Raw genomic sequence first — 26,841 nt, 5'->3', positions numbered from 1 at the left:
TAGTGTTCAGCATTTTCAGCTATGCTAACTCCTTCATTTGCTTTTCATCTTTAAAAAAATTGTTGATATCTCTTATCTGCTGTTGTCTCTTCTATCCATTTCCTTTGCCCATATACTTTTAAACCATATTTTCTTGTTTTCATTTTAGTGAGATTTTAAGACTGAGCAGATATAAACATCTGTATTTGCCATGTTTTTCATTACTCCTCTAAGTTTTAACACAGCTGAGAAACCCATTTTAAATATACTATTAATAAATATAAATTTTGTATTTGTTTTATAACCAAGTTTTAGGTATAACCCAATGAATAAGTGATTTAACTTTGAGAAAGGAATGAATTATTTAAGGCTGTTTCTTGAGCATTTGACAAATATAGATCCCTTTTCTTATCACACATAGTCTACTTTCCTTAGCACTCTGCCACTGTTGGTGGGCTGGCTGCCAGTGAGATTGGCATAGCTGCAACACCTCTGCATGATAACTTATACCATGAGAGATGTGGAGCTCATTCTCAACATACACAGCTTTCTTAGGTTCATGATCCCAAGGATGAAAACCACATGTGCAGAAATCCTTATGTGTAGAAATCCTTATGTGTAGAATTACTCGTCTCCAAGAAGAGTATTTCCTGTGAAAATTAATTCAAAATGTGTTTATTGCTAACAGAGAAGCAGCTCATTCTAGTGAGAGTAATTCCAAGTATTTTCTGCCAAAACCCCTTATGGACACTTAATTAAAGATTTTACACATAGGTTAAATCTTCATTTTTCATTTTATAAGTAAGCTTGCTTTTATCTCTTTAACCAGAATAGATGTGTTATTTACATTAAGAATAATTTAAAGTCACAATTGCCACTTTTTACCCAGTGTGACAGTTGTGCTAAAAGCACAGGTGATTTGCAGCCAGAAGCTTGGGTTTATATTCAGGTTCCAATGCTTACTAGCTATGTGACCTTGAGCAAGTGTCTAAAGTGTTCTGAGCTTCATTGTCAGCAACTCTAAAGTGAAGATAATAGTTGTTCTTACTACGTGTGGTTGTGTGTGGATCAAGGACATGTAAAATGTTCAGTGCATGCCTGTTACATGATGAATATAAAATAAATTTTAGCTGAACAAAAAGAATGCTTCATATCCTTTCCCCCCATATACTAATAATACTGAAAAAATAAAATAAAATAAAATATAAAATAAAATAAAATAAAATAAAATAAAATAATAAAACAATGCTCTTTAGTTCCATAACTCAATGCACTAGCAGCTAGGAAGCCTGTAATGGCCAACTATTGGGGTTAGATGACATACAAGAATAGAAAGTGGATATTGGGCAATTATTTAGATAACTGAGTTAATTTGATTAAATGTGCAAGGAAAAGAAAAGTATATTGAGGCCTGTATGATCTTTCTTGTTTACAACTTGGGTAATTTTAATTTAAACAATCATTGTATTTTTTCTTTCCTACAAACTAGATAGAATGTAGCTTTGTTCTTAACTGACCCAGGTATATGAAAATTTTCAACAGTGAGAATTGGTTAAAATTAAGTGCTCTGTTATATTAATTTAGTTATTTAATGGTGAGTTAACGCTGTAATTTATTATACTCTGTTAAGTGTTATTATTCTGTACTTTTTAGTTAAAATTGGATAACTTCTTAAAATGCCTTTTAAGCTATCAATTACTAAGAAATGTAAAAAACTTTACATTTTGAGGGGTAAACATAGTACTTCCCTTGTTCTTCCAATTTGTGATAAAACATTGTTAGTACTGACAGGCAAAATGGTTTTTTAGTTTTCTGTAATTGTAAAACAAATATAACCATTGGTTCTCCCATATCTATTTCTTTAGGCATATACTATGCTCCACCACAGAGTCAATTATATAGCCACCAGACTGAGTCAATACTCGGCTATGAGTCATAGTTTTATGATGTGCTGAGGCTCGATTTCTCCTTTTCCCCTCTCTCTTTTTCCCTCCCTCGCTCACTTCCTTCCTCTCCCCATTTTCTGTCTTTCTCTCCTTCTACCTCCCTCTCTACTTCCCTCTTTCTTTAATTCTAACTAGTGATAATGCTATCAATGCTACTAACTATAACAGTTTCAAATGAAAGACATGCAAGGTTGGAATGTCTGTGTCTGTATCTCCGCATCAGCCTTGCAGGCTTAGAAGACTGATTTTATTCGCACACTAAGAGAGGAAGTATTTGTCAGTAGTGTATAACAAAACAACCACAAATAAAAACTGCACTGAAGGCTTTAAGAGGAGGTAACACTTGAACTGAGTCTTATGAGTAAAGCTGGCATGAAGGTATATACTTAATGGAGCGCTGAAAGTATTGAATTAGAAAAGCACAGATAAGCTTTGATATGGTAAGAAAGTTAAGGAAAAGTGGGAAAAAAAATCAAAGTGGAGAATGTCATGGAGTTAGAAGACATATCATGAAATAGAAAAATATGTATGGGCTAGTGTAAATTAGGAGGGCAGCCCCCAAGACGCTTCCTTCTGACACTAAATTCAAGTTTGAGGGTCCCCAAGACCACCTTTGGGCTCAATAATGCTTTAGAAGGACTCATGGAACTCAATGAAATCTGTTATACTCAGTTATGGTTTATTACAGAGAAGGATACAGATTAAAACCAGTCCAAGGGAGAAACATATGGGGCAGGGTCTAGGAAAGTCCCACATGTGGAGCCTCCAGGGGAGCCTTCCAGGGGAGTCATGGCCAGTGCCGACTTTCTCAGCAAAAATATGTGACAGTATGCATGGAATATTGCCAATTGGTGAAGCTCGCCTGAGCACTCTTTTCCAGAGTCTTTTTTTAAATCCTCACCCGAGGAATTGTTTCTATGGATTCTGAGAGAGAAACATCAGTGTGAGAGAGAAACAGATAAATTGCCTCCCATATATGCCACAACTGGGGATCAAGCCCACAACTTTTGGTGTGTGGGACGATGCTCCAACCAACTGAGCCACCTGGCCAGGGCTTGTCCAGAGTTTTTACTGAGGCTCAGTCCTATAGACATGACTGTTCATGTCCCTCATCTCAGCCTCCAGCCCCTCTGGAGGTTGAACTGATACCCCATGACCCAAAGCCCTCACGATAAATCACACTGGTAGACTATCTGGTATGGTCTAAGGCCCCCACTGTAAACAAAGATATTTTTATCAGGCAAGACATTCAAGGGCTTATAGATGACTGCCCAGGAGCTGAGGACCAAGACAGGAATGTTCTTTGGGCAAGTTTAAATTCTTTACTACACATATAGCCTGTGGGATTGGGTGCCATAGTGGAAAGGTAGAAAAGAAGAGTTTGAAAAAGTGGAATCAAGATGGGGGCCCTAATGATTCACTCACATTACTTGACAGTTTTGCAATAAGGCCACCAATTCACAATGATAAGGATCTTCTTAAATGTGCTCAGCCTTATAAACTGTATCACAGGCACACACACACAGAATTCCATGCAAAAATCAATGCAAAAATTATTTAGAATGAAGTCATAATCTCTTAATCAGGGAGTAAGAGGATGGAAAGTAGTAAAAAGATGTTTTAAACAGGACATCCACAGACTAAAATAGCATGGATACTTCATTCTGGTTCAATGGTTTTTGTTGTTTTTTTAAATTTCTAGTATGAACTCTCTTGCTGAGAGTATGATTCTTTTTTCCTACATTCTGAATCTTCCTGTTCTGATCCCAGGGATTTTTTTTTTTTATCACCTTTGCCACTTAGCATAAATTAAACGGAGGAAAGCTTATTAGAATGTGAGACTAGAAATGCAGGCAGGGATTAGATCACTAAGGGCCTGGGGGCTGAAATAAGAAGTTTGAGTTTTGAACTAAAAGCTGTGAGAACTACTGGTGTGTTATAGAAAGGAGTATCATGAACTAAATGTTCATTTTGTTCTATAATTTAGAAAGATTTCTCAAGCAGCAGTATGGGTGATGAATTGGACAAGGGTGTATTATTAGAGGCAAAGAAATCGTTCAGGAGGCTAATACTACAATCTAAGAGTAAGAGCCCAAATGAGGCTTATCGTGTTGGACTTGGTGACTGGAAAGGTATGGAGAATGAGTAGGAAGGAATTATCAAAGGTGATTACTAGGTTTCTGGGTTAGATGATAGGATTGATTAATTAATTCATTCAAGCAGTATTTACTGTGGGCCTACTTTGTTTTAGTCATTGCCCTATATGTTGGAATGTAACAGTGAAACAAGATGAAGTCCTACCCTCTGGACTTATACTTCAACTAGGAAGCTAAGCAATAGGCAAATATATATACATAATATATAATTTCCCCCTAAAGTTTCTATTCTATGAAGAAAATATGAAGCACAATAAGACATTAGAGACAGAGTTCTTAGGGCAAGGAAGATAACATATAATATTTTAGGCAAAGCAGTCAGGGAAAGCCTCTCTGAGGAGTCATGTTTGAGTCTAGATCTGAATCAATTAAGGGTTTAGAGCATTCTAAGCAGAGTGGACAGTATGTGCAAACACCATGCATTAAAAATGAAATCAGTGGTTTTTAAGGAGTAGAAAAAACCAGTCTGGCTGGAGCAAAGTAAGGTGGGATAAAATGAAAGGAGGTGAGATCAGACAGGTAAGAAGGGAACTAATGATGTAGGTTTCACACACCATGTGAAGAGTTTGGGTTGTATTTTTAGTGTAATGGGAAGCCATTGGAGAATTTTGTTCAGGAGAGTGACTTAATATAATTCACACTATAAAACAATTATTCTGGCAGCCAGTATTGTCCTGGGCTCTTCACTGAAACAGACCCTAATGTAAGAGGAACCAGTTTTGGGGAAAATATGTATATTGCCTTGGAAGTGCTTGTGGGACATCTAATCTCTACTGGATAAATTCAATAGGCAATTGGATATGCAAGCCCAGAAGGGAGATTTTATGAGTCAGCTTGTGTGGTTATTGAAACCATGGCTTGGATGAAGTCATTAGGCTTAATGTTTACAATAAAAAAAGAGCAAGGCGTTGTCTTGGTACCATCAGGATTTATTCTACAAGAAGCAAATAGGTGAAGGAGATATAATCAGTCCTGCTGTTAGGTAACTCGTGCCTTCCTAAAATTGTGACGCTGAGAGACTGGCTCTGGAGGACTGCCTGCATTCAGATTCTGCCTCTGCACTTCCTGGTTTGGTGACCTTATGAAAATTGTTTAAATTTTCTGTGACTTAGTTTTCACAAAAACCCTACCTCATAAGGGTTTTGTGAGAATTATGTGGCTTAATATAGTTAAGCTCTTAGACTTGTGCTTAGCACATAGAAAGAATTTTATAGGTGCTGGTATCATTCTGTAAAAATATGCAAGGCACCTCATTGATAATCAACGTTCCTTAAATGGTAATTGATTTCCTTAGTGACACAAATTGGATTAATCTTGTGGTTAGGGCCACTCATGAAACAAGTAACTTATGAGAGACAGCTAAGTATTTTTTTGCTGTATTCATTGGTACCAAATACCCAACTTTAACCTCAGATTTACAATTTGGTGATACTCAGGGCCAGGCCTAAATTAATGTTAAAGAGTCTGTCCTCGGGTAGAAGCCTTTCTCTTGTTTTCTCTGGTCCTGCCCATCCCTCTTATCTGTGCCTTCTATCCTTAAGATTGTTCTCTATTCTCTCTTCTATCAACATCTGCTCAAAGCACTTGCTAAACATATTCACACTAAGATATGAAAACTTAAAACTAGAATAATAATTAAATTTTATCTCTGGTACCAACTCTGGTGGCTACCTAGAGAATATTCCCCTCTGAGATTTCTGTGGGGGGAATTGATTAATGAGGCTTGCCAAGGGAGATGTCAGGTGGCGTGGAGAACACAGTAGCTGTGGGTAGCATGGTGGGGGCCAAGATTGTAGACCATTAAGTCAGACTGATTGGGTTCAGATCTGTTTCCATTTATCAGCTGTGTGACCTTGACCAAATTATTTAATCTCTCTGGGCCTCAGATTTTTAATCTGTAAAATAGGTATAGGCTTTAATTATAAACTTTAAACCATGAGATATTATAATCCCACTTCTGTTCCTGGATAAGAAACAAGGGTGAATGAAATAATAAACATGAAAACTCCATTTTCAGCAAAAGTAGGAGACTGATATAATCAGCAGACTCCCAAAATATGCTGAGAAAAGGAGATGCCATATGCAGTGAAGTGAATAGTAAGATGTCAGAAAGTACCAGCAAAACTAAACATCCTAAAGGTGAGGAGCACACCCTGAAGAGCTCCACCTTAAGCCCTGTACAAAACGGGTGCCACAGGATCTGGGGAAGACAGAAGCTTCCCAGAAGGAAATACAAGAAAGAAGCATAGATAATAGCTAAATGGCTCACTGGTGACAGATTTCAGAAAATGCAAAAATCTATGTTCTGAGATAAAGGATTCATCCTGAAGTGTATAGCAATGGGAGTCGATACAGGGGAAGGAGAGTTAGGAGTTGTGAGCAGGGCTAGCTGTAGAAGTCCCCTGGACTAGGTTTGGTTCAGAGAAGAAGGTGGGGCTATATCAAGGAGCCATTTGAGAAGGAAACTGGTAAAGCTGGAACAGAGCCTTTGGATTTTGAGATTTGGAAGGCATGGTCCTTTGTTTTCTCCCCCCAGCATCCTTCTATAAATTGCTGGGCTATGAAATACTAAGTAACTACAAGCAGATGGCACAGAATAAATAGGAAAATACAACAAGGTAAAATGTAGGTAAAAGCAGCAAAAATGAGAATGCACACATAAAAATCACCTCTGTGAAGGAAGATCATAACGCAAAATATAAGAACTCAGAGAAAAGAAGAGATGGCAAGATATTAAAAGGATATGAATTGTGAGCTTGTAGAACACAGAAAAGAAGTCATAGGAAAAAAACTTGTTATAAAGCAAGATGAAATTGGAAGGAGCACAAAGAGGTTAGACATTGTAGGAAACACAGTAAAGATACAAATGAGAAAATCAAACAAGTGGAATTGAAGATAAAGAACATATTTTGAAAGATTACAGCAAAATTATAGATATAGAAAACAGCAGTAGAGATTTAACATACTCATAAGAGGAATTTTTGAAGAAAACCAAAACTACAAAATAGAACAAATGGGGGGGAAAAAGGATATAATTCATGAAAACATTACCGAAGTGAAAACAAAACTTGAATCTCTACAACAAATGGGCATACTATGTGCCTGGAAACATTTATCCACAATGGTGAAAATGAAGCCATATTCTAATAAAATCACTGCACTTCAAAGATAAAGAACAGCTCTTTTGGGCATGCTGGTAAAAAATAAAATAAAAAATCAAGTCACTTAAAAGGAGGGCGAAAAAATAGCTGACTTCAACTTTTCTGTTATAACATTCAACACCTGAGGATGGTAGAACCATATCCACAAGATATTCAAGGAAATAAAGTATCAGCAAATGACTTTTATCTAATGAAACTTAAGGTATGAGGCTACCAACAAACAATTCTAGAAAGTCAAACACTTAGGAAATGTTCCCAAAACTCTTCTTGAGGAAACTAATATAGGATAAACTTCAGCAAAGAGGAAATTACTGAGAAAATGACTGCAAAGACTGCCTCCATTTATCAGAAGACATTGTGGGAACAGAACAGAATATAAATGCCATATGAACTCACACAGTAGGGATGATACAGCCACAAAATACAGAAGAGGGGAAAAAGACAGGAAGTAGATTGAGTTTGCTGAGTAGCTCATATGTAGAAGCTGGAAATTAAATAATATTATTGCCAAATCACAAATCCAATAAAAGTACTATAAGGATTTTTTAATACTAAAAAAAAAAAAAAAAAGGTAATTCTGTTGACTAATATTAAGTGGTGAGGGAAAGGGGGAAAAAGAGAAAATGGAAAAGGAAACATTGTTCATAGGAAACAAGCACACAATGAAAGATTTAAAAAATTAAAATGGGAAAACAAAATAAAATGACATTAAACAAACCGTCATATCAATAAATGTAAATATATTTAATTTTGATGTTCAAATAAAAAATTTCAGATTGGACCACAAAATAAATCAAACACTTTCCTCTTTAAAACACAGTGTTTCACAGTAGGTGAAAAGAAAAACATGGGCAAAGGTTTATCAGAGAAATGCAAACAAAAAGAAAGTTGAGGAAAAGGAGCTTAGTCTTAATAACAGATAAGGTAGAAATTATACTAAAAACATTATAAACCACACTTAGAAGTTCTTTTTATAATTCAAAAGAGTGACGTACCCAATGAATAAATGAATATTATGGTTATGTTATAATATTCATAAATGCATTAGTGTTCATAAAGCTAAGACCACATGAATTAAAGGTGAAATATATAAGTGGTAAGGGACTTACTTTACCTCTTAGTTCATGACAGATTAATTGTATAAAAATAAATAAGGATAAACAGGATATAAATAACAAACAGTGAGGGTCAGCTAACTGATGTTAAATTCTGTATCCTGAAACACCTTTGCAAGTGCTTATCAAACACTATTGAAAGCTGAACATTTATTATGCTAAGTTTCAAAGATAGAAAGTGCAGATTAGATACTGTTCTCTTATCACAATGTTATTAAGTTAGAATTTAGTAATAAAACCAGAAAACAAACAAAAAAACTCTTCCAATTGGAAATTTTTAACTTTTGTATTTTCATTTGGGTCAAATGGGAAAATACAAGTAAAAGTTACATAGTTTGTAGAAAAACAACAAATATGAAAATACCACATATAAAAATCTTTAGGATACATCTAAAGCAATATTCAGAAAATTTATATCTTCAGTGCTGTAAAGAACTAAGTACTCATCTCTAGAAATTAGAAAAGGAATAAAATAAACCAAAAGAAAATAGGATAATTAATGAACATAAATGCATACATTAATTAATGACATAGAAAATATATCATGATACTGGCTTAAGAACAAAGACAGCAAAATATCCAACACTGGAAAATTATATACAGAACCACAGAAAAAGGAAAGCAAAAGAAATTGTAAGGGAATATGACATGAAGATATCTGGGTAGTATGTTTGAAAGCTTAGAAGAAAGTTAATACTTCATAGAAAAATATAAATTTCTAAAATTAATTCAAGATGCAGTTGAAAATCAGAATAAAGTAATTAACATTAAAGAGATTAGGAAAGTGAGCTATCACTGAAAAAGCCAACATGTTAAGTTTGGTTTACATCTGAGTTTTATCTAACTTTTGAGAGAAAATATAATTCTAAAGGTATTTAAACTTTTATACCATAGGACACAATTAAACTTGAAATGTTATAGTCTGATAAAGATAGTACAATAAGAGTAAAATGAGAGACTAGTCTTAGCTCATAAATATTGGTGCAATGATTCTATGTAAGTTTTTCTTCAAGAATCATAGAAATGTACACTTATAGCCTATATAATCTTATTAACCAATGTCACCCAAAATAAATTTAATTAAAAAGAAATAAATAAATAAATGAATAAATAGGAAGACAAGAGAGAATGGTAGCAAATGTAGCAAAATATTAACATTTAATCTAGATGTTACATATAGAAATTATATAAATATTTTTCTGAATGTTTAGAATATTTTTCAACTTATTTAAAAAACTTACCATATCTCTATCACAAAAATCCCCAACATGCTCAAGAAAATATTTGGCAATATTTTAAAAAATCCAGTACAATGTCAAAATATAATATACAACCATTAAATATATTTTATTTTAGTGATGCAAGGATGGTTCAATTATTGAATAGTGAATATATATACATATATGTATATATCTATATCTCACATATACAGGGTGGGCAAAAATAGGTTTACAGTTGTAATGCAAATAAATAATACAATAATAAATAAATAATACAAGTATAAACTGTGTTTTGTATACCCACAACTATAAACCTACTTTTGCCTACCCCTGTATATGTTCTAAAGTTTTCAAATAATACTCTTCCTATTAATAGAATCAGAAATTTGAGGCAATAGACACAGGGGTTTTTGTTAAATGCAAGGAGAGGTTTTCTTTGGGTAAGGAGCAGCCCTTGATATAATACCACTTAAGTGTGACTCTTCCTTTGTGTAAGAATTGCCTATCTGGCATCATAGAATGATAACTTTCACATGCTTTATGATTATATATACTTTAAGCATTGTGATTTTTACAGTAGCAGTGCTTCTTTCATAGTTTACTTCTCATATTGAGATATACATACCCTTAGGAGCAGGTAGTGTTAGGCAGGAGTACCCAGAGTCACAGACTAAGTAGGGTATGTGTTTCAGGAGTGTAAATTTTTATTGAAGATTGGGGATGGGAATAGTTAACTGATTTGGCTGGTAATTTATGTTTTATGTTAAACATAGCCATATTATGGAGTAAAACTAAAGTTTTTTTATAAACTATAATTATAAAAATATGAGAAGTCAAAGCTATTTTTTTTGTATTTTTTTATGAGGCCTCTTTAAAATATTCCCCCAACTCCCTGGAGAAGCATATAATTCTAAACTGCTGTTAGGAATATTTTGGTGGAAAAGTTTGAGAGACTGTCATTCAGTATCTTAGATATTGATTTTTGTATCATAAATACAAACATTTATAACATTTAAAACTACTATTAAATTACCACTACTTTATAAATAAATGATGGTTGTTCTAACCTTAAAACACTTGTGTGTTTTGTAAAGCACATTAATGAGAAAACATTTTAATTGTATTGCTAGATTATGCAAGAGTGATATTCAGGAATTATTTCATTTATGTAGATAGTTGTCAGATTTGGGTGTGACATTTGCCATTATGTTTGCTATTTGTAATAAACATAAATTATCAAATAGCTCCTAATTTCCTCTAAAAGGAAAACTAAGATGATGTACAAAGGTCCCGGATAATCTTTAAAAACTTAATTTTTCCTTACTTATCATAGTTATGAATGAATAACTCTTTGATATTTCTTGTTGGAGATGATTATATATGTGCAAAAATACAGATGGGAAATTTATAACCCCCAAAATAATAAAGATCATATGGCTGACAAAGCTGTTCTGTATCTTTAAGAAAGGGTTTATTATTCTTTACAAGTATTTAATTTTATAGAACTCTAGAGATAAATATGGCATCTGATTAGGTTCTGGTGGGCCAAATTCATTCATTCAGGAATTATAGAACTATTTGCAAGGCAGGTATAGTAGATATCCAGTAATGAATCAGACACACAGAATCTGTCTTACCAGTTTTTAATGGGTAAGGGAGGTAAGTAATATACAATTAGTAATATTACAATAAAAAATAAACCAGAAAAATCAATAATTACCTAAAATCTATATTATAAAAAAATCTATATTATATAATATATATTGAAAAAGAGTCTACATATTGTATTACTGTGGAAGACTGAGGAAAAAATGTGAGAGAGAAATCTGGGAGGGAAAATAAAAGCATGGTGATTATAAGCAATAGGAATTTAAATTCATTTGTCTAGGAGATACTAATGTAACTGAATATTTTATGAGTAACACACCCTTAAGGTATTAGGCACAGGCAGAACTCTTATGTGACTTGAAATTCTCAGAAGGTTAAAAGGTAAAACAGCCCTGAAAAATTATAGTTTAAAGGATTGTGTGAATTTAATTTATAAAATGGTTTCCAAATGACAAATTTCTTTTGTATATCCCCAGTTTCTCTTTAACATATAAGTCATCAAATGTTAAGTTCTAAATTAAAGAAATAAATGACATCTGGGAATCTTTGAACATGTATAATCATTGGTGTAACAAATAAGATTCCTAATTGATTGGGAAAATGAGAGAACATTTATCTATTAATTGAATTTCGGGTTTAGGGATATTGGGTTGTGTCTGCATATGTGTGTGTGCGCGCATTTTTCAAATTATGGAGTATAATGTTTTACTCTCCATCTCCATATCTCTCATTACCTGGAAATTAATTATTGATAGAGGATGCTGATTTTAGGGATTGCTATTGATACAGACAAGGAAGATTTTCTCATACTCAAACATTTATATGAACACATGAATGCATAAGAGTAAGATTCTTTCTTTCTTTCTCTTCTCTCTCTCTTTTTAATTTCCAGGCATAGATATCCTTCATCAACTAGGCCTTGGAGGCAAAGATGTAAGACACTCATCATCAGTGACTGCTGCACCATCATCATCTACACCATTACCTCAGGGGGTCCATTTAACAGAATCAGGTGTCATTTTAACAAATGATGCTTATATTGAGTCACCCCTCACGAAAATTTTACCAGTCAACTTAGAACAGCCATTTACAATATTAATTGGGCTGCAGTCACATAGAGTAAACAATGCATTTCTCTTCAGCATTAGAAATAAAAATAGGCTGCAATTAGGAGTACAATTATTACCTAAAAAGGTAGTAGTATACCTTGGAGGAAAGCAGTCTATATTTTTCAACTACAGTGTTCATGATGAGCAATGGCACTCATTGGCCATCACTGTTAGAAACCAAGTTGTCTCAATGTTCGTTGAGTGTGGAAAGAAATATTTTAGCAGAGAGACTCTTTCGGAAGTTCAGACATTTGATTCTAGCAGTGTGTTTACCTTAGGAAGTATGAATAATAATTCTGTCCATTTTGAAGGAATAGTATGTCAGTTGGATATAATTCCTACTACAGAAGCATCTGCAAACTATTGCAGGTATATGAAACAGCAGTGTCGCCCTGGGACAAGACTTTTTCATACAACTATCATCCCAGCTAAGAAACCAGAAAACTCTCCCTTACCCAAACGATTTGGTGAAAAGGTACTGTCAAAGGACACACTTACCAAAGGCAAAAATATTCCAAGTATCATCAACAATGAATCCACAACAGCCTATAAACAACAAGAACACCAGACATCAAGATCTCAGTTAACTTCTCTTCACCCAGGGAATGTCTCTGCTGTGGATCTTGTGGACCGTGGGATTCAGGACAAAGAAATAATCACCGAGGAACATACTCAGACAAATCTAAGCCTGCCAATGACCCATCATCTCAGTGAGGCAAAAGCAAATATCAAGGAGCAATTTAGTTCTCTCTCAAATGTGTCCAGCAATATAACACAACATAATGACAGAGTAACTGGGCTGTCACTGTTTAAGAAGATAGCATCTATTCTTCCACACATGAAACAAGATACAGTTACTAATCACAAGAAGGCTATCACGGCAAATCTACAAACTAATGAACTAATGGAACTGCAACAGATTTTAAACACAACCTTGTACAGAATGACAGATGAGCCGTTTATGGATAATCACCTTGATCTAAGGAAGGAAGGTGAAATAGATCCTGATGCGACTTATCCCATCGAAAATAGCTATGAAACTGAGCTTTATGACTATTATTATTATTATGAGGATCTTAATGCAATGCTTGAAATGGAGAATCTAAGAGGGCCAAAAGGGGACACTGGACCTCCCGTAAGTTGTTTTTTAAATGTCTTAATGCACTAACTTACCATATGTTTCAAAAGGAATTCTCTAGATTGAACAACACAGGACAGATCAGATCTGTCTCCGAAATGTATCTTGGCTACAGTGATTGAATTTTTGGTTGCTATAACACATCCAACCAGAATGCAACCCTGGCTCAAATATTGCACTTTTTTGTGTGGTTTTTATTGGCAGGCTGAAAAGGTTACTTAATTCTGGTAAAGTGGTGATTAAGCTATATGTTGAAATTCAACCAGGAATTTAACAGCTAAATATAGACCAGCAATCTTTATTTAAAAAAAAAAAAAAGCTTAATGCATAGTCATGTTAGGAGAGGGATATAAAAGTTATAGTAGACTAAAGAAAAATACATCAATTTAATAGCCTTTCCACACAATAGTGTCAAATGAATTAAAATAGAGTGCAAAATTAATCTTAGCTAGAGATAATTTTGTAGTGAATCACTGACGGGGAAAAAGCAAACCCTTAAATTATCATTCTAAATAAAGTATTTTAATTGCCATGGAGAGTAACATATTCCATTTAAACTTTAATGATGTAGTCAATTTACATTTATGGATTAATAAAAGCTCCATCTATCTAAGACAAGAAATAATCTGTCAGCCCATCAATCCACTCAATGGAAAATACAGTCAAGTTCACTTATTTAATAATGTGTAAACAAAACTATGAGATAATAAACAGGTTTTTTTGAGCTCTGAAATTCTTTTGTTGTGTAGGCTCAATTACAGATAAACATTTGAAAAATTTTTAAATAATTTAATTCATTTAAAACTACTTAAAACCATAACATTAGAAACATTATGTTTTTGCCTTTTATATTTGTACCTTAAATAATCAAACTATATGTTTTTAGAAATTAATTTTTTAATTGCAAGAAGACTAAAATATATCTCAAAGTATTTATTTGATGAAAATAAAATTTAAGTCATTGGTTTAGTTCCAGAAACCATAGAATGTAGAATGGGAGAAATGTTGCCACTTGCTTAGCTTATGTTTCCTTTGTGGTTATTACTTGAAGTGATTTGTTAGGTATTGAGCAACTCCTACTAGAACAAATGTTTAAAGGTTTTAAAATAAAATCTGAAGAATATATTATTATAAAGAAATAAACTCTTTTTAGCTATAAAAATTACCAGCAAATGGGTAGGTCATATTAAACAAACGATTATGGAAATAGTTTTTCAGAAAAAGTCAATGTGATGAGATGAACATTAATCTTTTCTATAAAACCAAAAATAATTACTTCAACATTGATAAGAGAAGCAATGATATTCAACAGATATTTACTTAGTCTCTGCTATGGGCAAAGCAGAAACAGAGTATGTATAACATAGTCACTGCTCAGAAGGAGCTTACATTTCAGTAACGGGGCTATAAGAAGTACATTTATAACTATATCTCATGGTAAAGTAAGATAAATGCCATTGAGAGATACAAACTAAATGTATAGGGTACATCTATCTGTTCAAAGGTAAGAAAAATATTTTTGAGGGGATCTCTGTGAAAGATCACTTCAGGGTGAGCTGTTCAGGATAGGTTCTTGTGGACAAAGTTAGTTATAACCTAGGCTTCAAAGAATAGGTATGATTTTGGTAAGTAAAAGGAACTAATATATTTTTATGTAGGAAAAAGAGCATTATAGCTATCATTTATTGAGTTTTTACCTTGTGGTAGACACTCCACCATACCCTTTCCATTCATTATCTTAAAAGAACTTTGTAAGGTTGGTATTATTCTCATTTTTCAGGTGAATAAACTAGCCCACAGAAGTTAATATACTTGCCCATAACCACATTACTAATAAATGATAGAGCCAGGATTTGGAGCCAGGTTTTCTGCCTCTAAAGCTCAAAATCTTTTACAGTGTTATACTGAATAATATTAGACAAGTATAAGACCCCTCTTGATGCCAAATTGTGGAGAGTCTTAATTATCAAACTGATGATTCTAACTTCATCTTCTCAATGGGGAATTTTGTAGGTTTCTGAGCAGACGTATTAATAGGGAATTCAGTCTGATAGCAGTGCCCAGATAGGAAGTTCCTGTTGTCTTGATGTTACAAGCCTAGGACATTAGGATGATAGCAGTGAAAATGCAAAAGAAAGGTAGGATTCAAGAGCTATTTTAAAGAAAGGTTTGGTAGAACTAATAAATTAATTGGATGTAGGGAATAAGTAATAAAAAAGAAAGAAAATCAAAGACAACTCAAGTTTTAACCCTGTGGATTGAGAGAATGGTGATACTATTACTAAACCCAATAATTAAGAAAGGATGTTGAATTTAGAAAAGGAAATTAAGTTAAAACATTTAAGTTCTACTGGCAATTCAGTAAGCTATTGGAAAAGTTGAAGAAGCTGAAGTGAAAAAGAGAGGTCATGGGAGGGATATATATTTGGGAGTCTTCCCATCAATATTGTAGTTGAAGCTATAGGGTTGGATAATGTCAAGGAAAGGAGTTGGGCATAAGGACAAAAGCCAAATCATGAGGCATGTTTGCTTTGAGGTTATAAAAGAAAAAAGCAGAAATGTGAGGGAGTAGTCAGAGAGATGAAAGAGAAGGTATAGTGCACTATCCCAAAAGCCAAACGAGAGTTTTGAGAAGAAATTGATCAGCATTGCCAAAAGCTACAGAGAAGTCAAAGAGGATGACTGAGAAAAAGTGGAGGGCCCGGCCTGGTGTGGCTCAGGAGTTGAGTGTCAACCTGGGATCCAGGCGATCGGGTTCGATTCCCGGTCAGGGCACATGCCCCGTTGGGGCTTGATCAATGACTCTCTCATCATTGATGTTTCTGTCTCTCTCTCTCCCTCTCCTTTCCTCTCTCTGAAATCAATAAAGATATATTTTAAAAAAAAAAAAAGTGGAGGAAATTTTCTGATGGGAAAGTCATTGTTTATAGTGTAGAAGACTAAAGGTAGATTTTAGAAAGCTAAGGAGAGATTGAATGGCGATAAAATGATGAACTTCATCGGGATTGGTCTACTGTTTCTTCAAGTGGATGTTAACTGTGTGAAGTCTGAGGGCAGCTTGATTTTCTACTCATAGATGACTGTTTCTTCCTCTGTATCCCCATGCAGTTACTTCATTGTCTTTGAAATTCATTAAACCTATTAGGTTCTGTGTCAGTTTTTTCTGGTACACACTGATCTGAAGATTATTATTATTTTATTGTACAAAAGTTTCCCCTAATATTCTCAAGCATTTTTCTTTTCCATTTTGTTTTGTTAATCCTCATCAGAGAATATTTTTCCGTTGATTTTTAGAAAGAGTGGAAGGGGGGAGGGGGAGGGGGGAGATAGAGAGAGAAAAACATCCATGTGAGAGAGGCACATTGATTGGTTACCTCCCACATGCAGGATCAAACCTACAATCCAGGTACATGCCCTTGACCGGGATCGAACCTGTGACCATTGGGCACGTGGGTTGACGCTCTAACCACAGAGCCACACAGGCCAGGGTTCATCATTTTTTAATGTTCATCTTCAGGCACACGAATATGCATATGTTGACTGTCCTTTGTGGTGAAAGTATTTATTACCTTCTCTATAATCTTATTTATCTGATTGCTTTTTCAGTTATCCTACATCCATATCCCTTTATTGTTTTTTCAGTTGTATTTCATCAGTTTTTATCGCGTCTCACATGGCTTTCATCCGTAATGGTTTCTTTTTTGCTCTTTCGTATCTTTCTTAAGCTCTTCTGGTTCACATTTCATTACTTTGGTTGTTATTTTTATCTCTTGTAAATTTTCTTTGAGCTCTTTTTATAGAAAATCGGCATTTTGAAATTCTTTGACTCTATAGTGAACTACATGACTGAACCTTTTCTCTGCTGCATAGAGCAATTCCTCCAGTAAATGTTTTTCCTCTACTTCTAATTTATGTTTCTGTCCTCACACTTCCCCCTCTCCTCCGTATCTATGCATAGGTCCCTTTCTGCTTGCTTCCTTGTTATTAGTCATTTTTTAAATAAAGATTACTCTATCTGGGCCACTGTTTGTTTTAGAATAGTATAAGCAGAAGGAAGATGGAGCGGTACACAGATTCACATTTCCTGCCTTAAATACCATCTTAGCATATTTAGTTTGTCTCCCACCCAGAGACATATTTCCTCTCATTTCGGGTGGAATTTGTTGTGAAGCCCTTTGTATCACAGGCTCTCTGAGAAGTCATATGATTATTTCTGCTCTTGTCTTTTACCCCCTAGAAATCCTCCTAAGTTTAGGAGATTTGGTTGTAGATCATAGAAATGATGGATTCTTCTTCTTCAGCTCTACCTTCCTTCCTTTTGGCTGTTGGGAGCTGGGTCTTTACTGGGTCATGAATTGTATCTCCTGGGGGTTTCCCAGTCCTTTAAACCTCATCATTGTAGTCAAAGGACTGCTGGAATGAACTTTCAGGACTGATAGACTTTTAGGCATCTGTAGCCCATCCAAGGTTTGAGGTCTGAGGAGGATTTTTGTTTGTTTTTTGTTTTTGGTCATCTCTCGACATCTTTTCTTACACCAAAGTTTCTCAGTATTTGGAAGATAATTTTCATATTTTGTGGCTTGTGGTTGTGGTTCTTTTCTAGTTTCATTGGAGATGATGTTTTCATCTTTTGATATTTTTTGTTGTTTTTCATGCGTTTTGAGGGAGGGAGGGTAGTTTAAAAAATGTTCTTTCTGCCATCTTTTATGTGAATTCTCTAGGGATCTTTTTAAAAACATAAATCAGATCATGTCATTTACCTGCCTTTACTCTTGAATAGCAGAAAAATAAAGCACTTAAAATAAACTTTTTATCATGACCTGTGCAATCAGATGTGATCTCACCCCAGCTTACCTCAGCAACCTCATCATGTTCCATTTTTTCTTACTTTCTCTATTAGCTTTTTTTTAGTTCTTTAATAAGACTATGTTTTTTTGTTGTTGTTGTTCTGTTTTACTCCTGCCTTCATTCATTTTATTTCTATTTTATGGAATTTTATTTTCTCCTATTCATCTTTTAGGTCTAACAACACTTCCTCAGGGAAGCCTTATCTGGTACCACAATATAAATTAGGTGCACTATGTTAGTCTCTCTTCTGGTTGCTTGTTTTTTTCCTGGGTCGCTAAGTAAACTGTATAATTATGTGTTTATCTGTTACTGTGTCCTTTTATCTAGAATGAAGCTTCAGGAAAGCTTGATCTTTACTGTTTATTGAATTTATTGAGTGAGTAAATGAATTAAAAAGAATTTTAGATGCAGGACTTCTAAGATTAATTGACCAGCCATTACTATTTCTTAGAAATATTGGTGTAGTGAATAAATTTGGCTTAGTATAAGATTGCTCTAATAACAATACTATAACTAATACTGAGTGCTTGCTGTTCCCCACACATACTTTTAATAAATTAATTACTCTATAGTTTACTGGTTAACTACTAGGTATCAAGCATAGTGACAGGTATTTTATATAAAAAATCTTAAGTGCTCATAACCCTGAAATGTAGATTTTTATCATCAATATTTTAAAGATGAGTAAACTAAGGCTAAGAGAGTGTAACTGACTTGTCCAAGACCATTTAGCTATTAAATGATTGAAGCATAACTTGAACCTAGATTGAATGACTGCAAAACCATGGTCTTTTAATTATACTTTCTCTTAATAATCAATAATCTGAAAGATAAAATGCTTTCTATAGTATGTAACTTTATTTATAGAAAATAACTTATTCTCCTTCAAAAAGTCATGCCATATAAAATTACTTTGCTTTTATGGTTTCTAGAAAGTGCCTATTAATAACCTGTTCTCAAAGATTTGGAAATGCAAAATTGTGAAGACAAGTGAAAATCAGTTTTTATTTAGTGCTTACTAAACAACTCAAATATTTTAATCACAATATAAAGTATGCTTTTACTCCCCAGTATCTAATATTAACTTTAATATTCACTACCTTTTCAATGTGAATGGAATAGTTTCTTTGTCACAAAGTGGGTGTGATCAGGCAGTAAACCAAAGTAGACACTTGGTACAATTTTCCATTTAGTTTTTCAGTTTTAGCTCTTATTTCTGGTAATATCAATTCGAATAAACAGTGGTTAACTTCTGATGATAACAGTAGAATAAGAAAATTGAAAATAATTTTAATTAAAAAAAAATAAGTGAAAGTCAAATTTCAATGAAAGCGAAGTGATCGAATAATAGCTATTAAAATATTTGAATGGCTCAGGAAGGAAAATTTCCTGAGTTTGGGGTTGACTAGAAATAGTACTTCTATCTCTGTATTATGAAATGCATGAAGGATTTTTTTATCAAGTTAGGGGGTAGGAGAAGGAAAAAATAAAAGGAAAATGGACAGTTTGAAAAATAAAATTAAAGGACAGTTTGAAATATATAAAGAGCATTCAAAAACTATAAAATGACTGAAATATCAATAAAGAAGAAAGTTTCAAAGAGAAAAAAGCTACATAAAAATTAGGCTCATCAGGTACTGCTATTTATTAATGCTACAGCTAGCATTTTAACCTTGATGTGTATAATTTCAAAGTTCATACTATTTTTACTGCAATAATGAACGAATATTTATAAAATGTAATATATGATGCTCCATAGACACCAAGAATAATGTCATCTCAGCAGAGTGCTTAGTAACAAATGAATGAGCAGATGAATATGTACTAACTATAGCCAATGAACACTCTTCCAAAACTGATTGTTAAAATAGGTAAAAAAGGTGACATAAGGCATTATATGAGAAAGCAAATAAACAGTTTTCTATTTCTTATTTCATATATTTAATACCATTTAAAGAACCCAGAACACTTAAACATTCAATCAGTTTTTGCTTTCTTACTTTGCTTTACAAACCATTTCACTCTCTTAGTGACATCCTGGTATGCTGCATTTTATATAAGGCAGATTTATTACTGAATATGCCAGAAGTATCTCATTATCGCAGTTTAACACATTGCACATATCCTTGGTATAAGTCTTTCAAAAGAACATAAAATGGTCAGTGCTTTAATTTTTCAAGGCAAGTCTTCTTTTGAAATGTGTCTGAAAAAACCTGTCATTGTTGGTCTCCAAACCCGGAACTGAATTCCTCCTTCAGTTGTAAAAGTAAATTTAGGTAAAAATTCACCCACAAAACTACTAGTTATGGTCCCTGTGAAAACCAGATACAGCGCCTGTAACCATAAGTCATGGACTTCCTGCTGCCATTTCTGGCCAGATTAAAGGGGACACTTGAGTTTCAACTCTCAGCCCTGCTGACTAGGGCAAGGAGATTGATGTCACTTTAAAATCATCATCAGCTGGTAACTGGGGAATGAAAAAGAGCCCTAACATGAGAATCTTAAAACTTGTGAGAAAAGAAGTGTCTATTATCATGCCTAAAATCTTGACGTTTGTTTTCCAAGGGTCCACCTGGTCCGGCAGGTATCCCAGGTCCATCGGGAAAGAGAGGCCCACGGGTGAGTAGATGGACTCCATTTCCCACATGCTGTTAGGATTAGTAACTTTCCAGTATGTTTTTCCTAGTATTGTACAGTATGTACTTCCTTTGGAAACTTGCCTGGATCTTCAAACTTAGCTGTACCTTTGCCAATTCAAGAGAAACTTAGGAACACATGCAGCTTGTTTATTTGAATATAAACACCCAGTCAAAGCTCTCTTCGTGAACATGCCCAAGAAACATTATCAAATTTGTAGATTAGTGGCTGTTCAGGTGCTACTTGTAACATTATTCTTAGTTATAGAGTGATCTCATCTGTAGTTGATAGTCCAAGGTGGGGTTCATTTACTTTGGGAAATGAAGAGGAGTGGGCTGCCTTAAAATAGTGCATTCCTGGATTACATAGTGGAAAATCCTGGAGCTATTGACTAGAAAAATAACTGTCCTGAGGAAAAAAAGCTGCCTTAAGGATCGGCAGTAGTTTCTCACATTACACAGGTCCAACAAAAGATTTATTGCTGTGTTAGAATTAGTTTCTTTCAAGCTGGAATATAAATGTGGACTCTTACCAACAGAAATTCTTCAAAGAGCTAGGAAAAGAATTGTGACTGTGCGTATAAAGAAAAACGCAAATGACATATAGAATCTACTTTATCTCTAGCCTGATTTTATTTATCCTACAATGTAAAGAAAAGTCACCTTAAAATATTACTTTAAGTTGTCCATATTCACATCAAACTCTCGGCCATGTGAAGCCTGAGTTGTATGCTCACCGGGCTCCCGCTGGATTTACTGTTTCTTTTACTTCTCAGCACTTGATGACCTATCACGCTCCTCCCAGAGTGACTCTAAAACCTGTTCACTGTCTCCTGCCTCCCTCCCACTCTCCTCCCTCCCTGCCAGGAGACACGGATCCACTTTAGGGAGGGAACTTTGCGCTACTTGCGTTCCCTCTCCACTGCAGCAACTGTTCTGTCCTTCAGTTTCTGAATTTCCATCTATTCTCATGATACAGCACTTTCCTTCCCTAATTTCCATCTTTTTAAAAATTTATTTATTTGTCCAACCCTCCTTCCTTTAAGGAAGGAACAGTATTTCGCTTCTCAAGACTAAGGATTACATTTATGTTCCTAATTTTATCTCCATTCAGTTATTTAACTTAAAATGTGCAACTTCACATTTCTCTGCTCTGTAGATTTTATTTTACTTGGCAACGACTAACAAGTTATCCTTGTTTTAAAAAATCCCCAGCTTTCATTGATACTAATTTTTTTCTAAAGTTGTTGTCCTGGCTCACATTTGTGCTACTAAGCTTTGTGACATAATAGTTTATATCCATTGCTTTTATATCTACAACAACTCATTTGTTATTCCCCACAAATTTTTCTATCCACTTCATCAAAATTTATTTTTTGCAGGTTACAACTGACATATGTTATGAAATCTAATCTTTTTCTTCAGTGTTAATCTTACTAGGTATAACTTCAATATTTGCATTGTTGACACGCCTCTCTCTGAAATACAATGCTCTAATTAATTCAGAATTGAAAAGATAGATACATAAATAATGATTAGCTATATGTTATGTGTTAAAGTCAAGGTATGGCTGAAGAGCACAGAGGTGGATACCAAACCCAAATGAATTTGGGGGCCTAGAGACCTGGAAGGCCTTGTGGAGGTGATTCTTAGTTCTTCTACTTGCTGGTTGTGTGAGATTAAGTTTCCTCATTTGTAAGGAGGAGTAAAAATAACCTCCTTGCAGGGTTGTTGTAAGGATTAGTAGTAAAAATTATAAAGCATTTAACACAGTTACTTGCATATAGTAGGTACTCAGTAAATGGAAGCAATTACTAAATTCAAATTGACAAACATTTGTTGAATGGCTAATATATGCTAAGTAGTACACTGATAATATAGGGTGTACCCCCACAATGTGTACACACTTTGAATAACTATTAATTCCAATGGATTACATCTGAAAAGCAAGAAACATCAATTGAGCTATCAGAAGAAAGTGTGTATACATTTTTGGGGGAAACCCTGTATTTAAAAACAGTCTCTTTTCAAAGAATTCATAATCCTAGAACTAAATAGCACATGTCATAAAATAGTTAAAATAGCAATAAAATATTTAAGGAACAGATTGGAACAGTATAAGAAATGTCTCAAAGCAAAATATAATTAATTGCAAATGAATTTTACATGCAGCAACTCCTATGGAAGTTAGTAGGAAAGAGAATCCCTTCCTGCTGGTGTAGCCAGAATTTAAAAGTGAGGTAAAAGCTCAGAATGATTTGGGTAGGTGTACAGGCCAAGGTTAAGTGAAGTAAGTCTTCAAGGCATACATAATAGCATAAGCAAAAGCCTAAGTGTGCACAAAGAATTAACATGTTGAGAGGAGAGTAAGTAAACAATTGAACTTTGTTATTTTTAGGCTTATTACTCTGCAGGGCTTTTAGAAGTAGCACTGCTGCAATATGGCTGAAGGTAGGGATGGTACATAAGGGAGGTAAACATCTCCACACAATGTTTTGAAGAACAAGATGGAAAGGAAGCTTCTGCTCTATAATTAGTGTAGGTCAGACTAAAATATTCAAGTTCTCAGAAAATATAACAAACTTTGTAAAAAAAATGTAATACTCATTTTAATGAAATTATAGTATGTAATATCTGAATGATATAATAAACACTGCCTGTTATTTATATCTAGATCTATTCTAAGCATGATCTGACTTTTTTACTATTTTCAGGGTATACCAGGTCCACATGGAAATCCTGGCTTACCTGGATTACCAGGTCCAAAGGTGAGTGATTTCTAGTGAGTATTGCATGATTTTCCTGACACTAGAAGAACCTTAACTTTTAAAGCCAATCTTGTTAGATAGTAGTGTGAGATAGTAGTATGATCATAGAAAAAAGTGATCTATACCAGGCTGGTTAGTCTGAGAGAAGGTATGGGAATGAAGATATAACTAAATTTTATATATGTAAAATTTTATTTGTATATAAAATACAGGTGTCCCAAAAAATATATACATAATTTAACAGCTGATGGCTCAGTCTTGTAAATAAATTTTTAAAATAAACACTGCCTTTATAATTATTCAAAGTGTATGTATACATTTAGGGTGGGGACACCCTATCTATATATAAAATAAATTCCATGAAATATGTGGGATTAGGTATTAGACATTAGAGTCTTGGCTGCCAGTAAAGTCATGAATCCTTTAGGGTCATTAATAACCCCTCCGCTTATTAACGATTACACTCAGAAGTAAACACGTAACTATATAGAATAGGGGTTAAGGACACAGGTTTTGGAGTCCAAAGGTCTGGGTTCAAGTCTTAGCTATCTTAGTTTGTATTACTAGATGCAAATTACTTGCTTAGCCTCTTTAAGCTTCACTTTCCTCTTCTGTAAAATGGGGAAAATCATAGTACATCCTCATAGGACTGAAGTGAACCAAGTTAAATTAATGTGAGTAAAGCACCTAACATGGCACTAACATAAGTAGTATCATTATTATTAATAAGTAATAATAATAGCATACAGGTAGGATAATTGAAATCTAAATTTCCTCAAGTTTCTCATCATTGCCAACAATTTCTTGAATTCCATAAAAATGCCTCAAAGGGAGAAAAAGACTCATTTAACTCAAGTCTGAATGTGTAACAGTGAGAGGAAAGACAGATGACTTTTAAAGAATCCAGAGGTTTGCTTTGTAATGTGTGATTCCTAAGTTTGTCAAGCTTCATGTGGGGACTTTAAAGCTATTTAGAGCATCAAAGGTTAAAGTAGCTGAAAAGGCCCAGCTCTTGCTTCTCCACAGGGCTGAAATGAGGGGAGGGGGTGAGGAGGAGGAGGAGGTGCGTGCAGTCCTGCTGACAGCGGCATCTCCACAACAGGAAGGAAGAGAGAAGGGGAGGGGGCAATTTCCACACGACTTGTGTTCTCCTTCCCCTTTCCTTACCTTAGCCAGTATGTATTCTAAACAAACAAATAAGAAATGCAGAGAATAGTGAGGAGAGATGAAACTAGAGATAGTGGAAAGCTTTCATTTAACTGACTTCTTACAATGTGTATACATATTCAGGACACAGTATTTGAGAAAATGAAGAACTTTGTATCAAATAAAAAATTTTATTGTCTCAAGATTAAAAAGTGTATTTTTCAGTATTGACTCGTACAAATATGTGCCTTTGGTAAAATAATCTAGGAGAGATGAAAATTTGAATCTCAAGATTTTTTCTTCAATATTCTATTTACTGGTAGTGTGGACATGACTTTGATTATAGCTATTCACCCATAAAATATTTTTATGAACCCATATATGAGGAATTTTTAAAAATCTACTTTTAAAAAAAACACCTACTTTTAATTTTAAAGCAACTACTTAGACCTCTTGGGGATGTAATCTTATAAACCTGAATATTAGTCTTTAATTCATATTTAAATTAATATTTTAAAAATTTGATAATTATGTCCAAAATAGCCCATGCAGACCATAATTCGTTCTAACTGTATATAATTGGGGAGAACATTAGATTTGTGACAGGTGTTAAAAATTACCACTCTATTTTAAAGGCATCAAATAAAGCTTGCAGTGTGTGGTCTTGTGAAACCAATTTTCCTAGATATTTAACATGCGTTTTAGACTAATCAGGATTAATAGAACATTCAAGCTTTATACTTTATAATCCTCTTAGGATATTTATCCAAGGCAATGCAAGAAAAGCAGATTGCATGCTCTTGACAAAAAATTTTGACATGTCATCACAGGATTTATTTTTCTTCAGGGAATAAAGGTTCCTTTTAAACTCAGGGAAGTTAGAGTATAAAGACAATTTCAGTTATTTTTCTCCTCTCGGTTATTGTTTAGCGGTAATAACATAGGTAGAATTATTGGCTTCTAAGAAAACTGTATAAAAAGTCATCTTGTCACTTGCACAAGGAATCGCCTGTCCATTTCAAAAGGGGGTTACCTGAATCTATAGAAAGAGCAAGTTAAGGGAATTGCAAATCTAAAAAGGTTTAACCAAAACAGGAAATGCGACGCACTGTGGGACCTTTTTACAAACATATTAGGATTAATGGGCTTTATAAAAATTGTTAGAACCAAAAGGTACCTCATCAGTTAAATGATATGAAGCAAATAAAGTACCTAGTAGAATGCTAGTACATAATTGATACTTAGGAAAGTAAGATTTCCCTTTTCTTGGAGGAGCTACTTATTAAAAGGTGCTAGGCCAATTAAAAATGCAACTTTTACTGAAAATACCACATTTATTATATGTTACATAAAGCAAAAGGTCTTGTGGCTCTTATGAATGAAAATACCCTAAGATAGTACAGAAATATGTTCTAACGTTATTTTAAAGTTTATAAGGTATTTACCATGTCCCTCTAAAGTGACGTTGCTCAAACCCTACACTATTTCCCTAGTGGTGGCCAGCAGCTGGAATTTATGTTCAGTTCTTTCAACCTTCTGGTTGTTGCTTTCTGCTGAGCTCTTTGGAATCCGTCACATGTAAGGATCAGCCAAGAATTGAAGAGAGTCTATATCCAGGTTTGGGGGAAAACTGTCCTTTTTCTTTCTTTTTAGGAATTTCTCATTCAGTTTACAGTCATTCTGGTAGCCCCACACTCTGTCCTCTGACACAAAAAGATCTCTGGTTTTCTGTTTGAAATCAACCCACTCTGTGTAGTCAGGGTAGTGTCCCTAAGGGAAAAGCTGTACAAATGTGTACTACACCAAGTGCAGTTTCATTCTTTCAAAAGTTGAATTCCCTCTAGTGTGTTCTGTTTTTGATTGCTCTCCTTTTATTAATATAGTTATTTCATGTATCTTGTTCTGACTTCATAATTGTTATCTGCAGGAGGATTAGTCACATACATTAGCCACTATCTGAACCAGAACTCCCAAGAATTCCTTTTTGGATATATTTGAGATGACTATTTGA

The 26,841-nt window shown here is 34.2% G+C and overlaps 1 protein-coding gene across 1 annotated transcript in view; it reads left to right on the top strand.

Moving 5' to 3' along the window:
• Window positions 1-26,841, top strand: part of COL24A1 (collagen type XXIV alpha 1 chain) — a 250,825-nt gene that overhangs the window by 14,307 nt on the left and 209,677 nt on the right. The window contains exons 4-6 of the mRNA XM_081145974.1: window positions 12,078-13,429; window positions 20,846-20,899; window positions 23,631-23,684. Of these exons, the coding sequence (XP_081002100.1) occupies window positions 12,078-13,429; window positions 20,846-20,899; window positions 23,631-23,684 (1,460 nt within the window). The remainder of the gene's footprint in view (window positions 1-12,077; window positions 13,430-20,845; window positions 20,900-23,630; window positions 23,685-26,841) is intronic.

Source organism: Miniopterus schreibersii (genome assembly GCF_964146895.1).
Source record: "Miniopterus schreibersii genome assembly, chromosome: 8".
Classification (NCBI taxonomy): domain Eukaryota; kingdom Metazoa; phylum Chordata; class Mammalia; order Chiroptera; family Miniopteridae; genus Miniopterus; species Miniopterus schreibersii.
Note: the sequence above shows the minus strand (reverse complement) of the source record. Positions and strands in the feature narration are given on the sequence as shown.